Raw genomic sequence first — 4,025 nt, 5'->3', positions numbered from 1 at the left:
ATGATATAGAGGAGATTTTTTTTTTATATTTATTGTTATTATTATTCTTAAATAATTTTCACTGTGTTTTAACTTACCAAACAGCTTCAACAGTTCTAGCAGCATCTGATATGTTATTGTGTTCAATTATTTCCTTTGGTTTTCCTACCATTTTATGCTAATCACTGACATATATACTTCTGATGATTTAACTAGTAATTGGATAAGGGCCGCGCGAACGCAGGCCCCCACTATCACAAATTATGACGTACAATCTTCCTCTTGGGAAGATGTAAGATAGGCACCCCTTCTAAAGTGCAATGGAGGCCACCAACCTAGGCCATGAGCCTTCTTGATCGCCCATTGAGCCCGTCCAGGTAAGTGATTTGTTTGTTCGTACTCCATTTTATTTTATAGTCATCTCTTTTTTACACCCATTTTTAGTTAAGTGATGTGGGACGACATCCAACCTTGTTAAGCTGATTTTCATGAATTTGCACTATATAGCTAATAAGTGATTCATTCATGTTTGTGTTTTTGTAAGTGTCTACTCTTCAAATCTAGTACTGAAGATGGAATTATTGAACAAGAAATACATTATACTTGATCAATCTATAAACAGTAGCTGTATCAAAAATAGAAACTGTAGATTATATATATAAGTTCATAGATTTAGATAACTGAGTGCATCAACTTTTCTCAAAAACAGCTGCTACTTTAGTCTGCTTCTCTTTTGTGTAAACTGCAGACAGGTGGATCCTTTGCATCTCTGTGACTGTCTTGCTGATGGGTATTTCTAATTTTAGTAGGCGGGGAATGTTTAATACTCCCTCCGTTTCAAGTTACTCGCAACAATTACTATAAATGGCCGGTTCACATTACTTGCAACAAGTTTTTTTTTTCCTTTTTTAATAACTTTTTATGTGAGAAATGTCCATATTGCCCTTACTTATTTTTGTTAATGTGTTTACTTATTTTATAACCAGAATTACTTACTAATTAATGCTAACAATTAATCTAACCATTCCCACCAAAAATTAATCCCCCCTTTCTTATTTCTTCTGAATTCATCCATCTCCCAACTACCTCATTCATTATCTTGCATTGAATTCTTCTTGATTATGCTGCCCTGTTTGAACAACATTTGGAGAATTCTCCAGAACTCCCTCACAAACCCTAGATCTACTTTCGTATTCTCTCTTCTCTCTCCTCAAAAATCTTTCGACTCTCTCTGAATTTCTCTGTGAAACCCTAACCAAATTCCCAAATGAGTTCCAACCCAAATGACAAGGAGTCCCCTCGTCGCAACAAGGAAGACGATGGTTGTCAGTCGACGCTGTACAAATGTCAACGCGGCTCTGGGGTTCTGAAACCAGTGCGCCGCTACACCATGGCCTATGCTAGGTACCGTCTTGGGAAAATTGGGGCTAAACTTCACCCATACATCTCAAGCGACGAAGAGGATGATGCTGTTGTCGAAGAACCACCCACCCCCACCGTCGGTGAGGCTGGAACTGGTCCAGATCTAGGGGCTGGTGGTTTTGAGGCTGCGAAGGAAGGGGTTGAAGGCGAGGCCTCCGTTGCTGTGGCTGTGGTGCCTGAGTCCCCTGAACCCGTCACTGAAGTTCTTCCTGAGTTCCTGAAGAGATCTGCTGCTGGTGGGTCTTCTGGACGAAAGAAAAGGGTCCGTTCTGTGCTTACGGAGGACTGCAGCAACTGGGACCCTGATTACATGGCTTGGTTGAGGGAGAAATACCCTCATGACTTCCCTCCCAGTAACTGATCTCGCAGCGTAACAATTCTTCTCTCTTTCTGTTTGCTTATAATGCTCTGAGTATGTTGATATCATGTTTGTGTTGTGTGGGTAATTGTATGAGTCAGAGTAGTTAGGGTTTGTGATATTATGCTCTTGTATCTGTGACTGCTGACTGTTTGGGTTGATTATGCTATGGTATATGTTATTGTTATCTGTTTGTGTTCTTGTGATGGAGTAGACTGAGTTGTTGGTGCATGTTTGTGTTGGATGAGTCCCTAGTGCCTTGTGGTTGTTATATGTTGGTGCATGATGTCCCTGATGGTTGTTGATTGATACCAATTGAGTCCCTGTTGCCTTACATGTCCCTGTATGCTTTTGGTGCTTTGAGTCCCTATTAAATCATGCATCAATGAACTGAGTTGTGTCCATATGATGAAGGGACTCATCTGATAGCAACCACTACTTAGGGGAGGCTCCAACTACCTCAATTGAAGGTTGTTGTAGAGGTACCCTTGTGAGTGTGTTAGCCCTGTTTATAACAATCCCATCTAATGGACAATAGTGTTTGTGTAATTTTTGTGATTCAAATTCATTATATGGACACTTTACAAAAGTCCTAACACATGTTCAATACACATCAGTGACTGCCTTCCTACTTTACTCTATTCTACGTACCAAAATACACATAAACAATACATTTAAAAGCATATCCAAAAATCAAAAACTTAAAAGGTTAACTGGTTATGTGTGGCAGTCAGTCATCTTGTGTAGTTGTTGAACCATGCCTGTATGATCTGCTTCTCCTTTTCAAAAAATTACTATGTATGACTCCATGATTCTTGTTAATCTGCATCCACTTCCATGTCTTGAGTCCCTTCCATATGATGCCCTGTTGTATCAACAAAAAGAGTATTCAGATAGTTAACAGTTTCTCTGATGAGGTCCCTGTCAACTTGTAGTATGTCTTCTAGTGTGCCTTCCCTGTCTTGCCTTGCTTTTGCCATGTGTGGGGGGTTGAAGTTGTTTCCCCCCCTCTTTTCCAAGATTTTGACCATGCATGACTGTAGAGTGATCCATGAATACCTGTTTAGTGTTGGATCAAAAACCTGAAAAGCCTCAGCCACTTTTTCCAAAAGTTCATCCAAATTTTGTGGGAATGATTGATATTGTATTGACTGTATCACCCTGAACAGCCCTAGGTCCAGCACATTAAGGTCAGGGGATTGGGCAAGTTGAAATACAAATTGGATGTTAAATCCATTAGCTTGAGTTGCTGCCAGAAATTCTTCATCCCTAGGAATCTGATGTGGCCTTGCATTATCCCATTGAATGATTATGTTCTTTGACAGTTGTGGTGGCCATTGATCATGAATTGTTGGAATGATGTGCTGTAGTATCATGTCCCTAATAGCTTCTCTGTTTACACTTTGTATGGCCTTGGTTTCCATGGTTCCAGCATCTCTGTTTTTGCTTTTTTTCTTAGCCATTTCATACTTCACAAAAGGAAATAACCCATATTTCCCAGAGTGAAGCATTGTCCCTTCCTCATCATATAGTGGCTTCCCTATCATTCCCATAAACATGGCCTTTAGTTTGAACCTCTTTGATTGTTGTGCTCTGTATGGTGTTTCCTCATTTGGTGTGAGGTAGAAAGTCCTTGTCTCTGGGTTCAAATAGAACCACTTCTCATCAATGTGAATATGATGCTGAAAATCCATGAAACTGTTGAGGTTTGGTGAGTCCGACTCACCGCGGAAACAAACCCAAAACCAAGACCGCACTCGCAATAAATAAAACCATAAACATAATTAAATTAATCACAAGATTAAGATAAGCTAATTACCCTTGACGCGTGCTTCGCTCCAAATGAGCTCTTACTTGAAAGCTTCAAGTCCCGCTCGCACGGAGACCTCCAACGAAGTCCACCCGCACCAACAAAACCGACTAGGTCCAATGTCTTGGGGTTAGCAAGACCCGACCAACAAAACCCGAGTAATTATATTGAGTTTAAAGGTTTTCACTAATTGTGATGCCTTTTCAAACTCTTACTCAAGCATCTTTCCCAATGCCCATACTTGGGTATTTATAGGAAATGATGGGAGTATCATTTACTCTCCCATCAATGTGGGATAGTATGATTTTTCCATTTTATTTTAAAGCTAAAATAAAATCAATAATCAAGCTAGTAATAAATCAACAAGTGGCAAGCTCATGTGAGTGGTTAGGTGAGGACCACTTGGAGAAGGGGGGGACCAAACTTGCTCCCCACTCCCTCTCCCATAACCGGCCA

General features: G+C 40.3%; 1 protein-coding gene and 1 non-coding gene across 2 annotated transcripts; both read right to left on the bottom strand.

The window, feature by feature from the left end:
• Nucleotides 1-203: 203 nt before the first annotated feature.
• Nucleotides 204-364, bottom strand: LOC145565732 (U1 spliceosomal RNA). Its single transcript, XR_014095112.1, has one exon. It is a non-coding gene; the product is annotated as a U1 spliceosomal RNA (small nuclear RNA).
• A 2,213-nt stretch (nt 365-2,577) lies between these two features.
• On the bottom strand, nt 2,578-3,453 carry LOC145565235 (uncharacterized). The gene has a single exon (XM_081625303.1). The coding sequence runs from the start codon at nt 3,451-3,453 to the stop codon at nt 2,578-2,580; it is 876 nt and encodes a 291-aa protein (XP_081481429.1).
• Nucleotides 3,454-4,025: the final 572 nt, after the last annotated feature.

The sequence above is a fragment of the Chenopodium album genome, chromosome 10, assembly GCF_948465745.1.
Source record: "Chenopodium album chromosome 10, dcCheAlbu1.1, whole genome shotgun sequence".
Classification (NCBI taxonomy): Eukaryota; Viridiplantae; Streptophyta; class Magnoliopsida; order Caryophyllales; family Amaranthaceae; genus Chenopodium; species Chenopodium album.
The sequence above is the reverse complement of the archived record's forward strand: the minus strand, read 5'-3'. Positions and strand labels throughout refer to the sequence as shown.

What these genes read in the sequence shown, in the direction of transcription:
- LOC145565235 (XM_081625303.1), bottom strand. Translation starts at nt 3,453, where the DNA reads ATGGATTTTCAGCATCATATTCACATTGATGAGAAGTGGTTCTATTTG.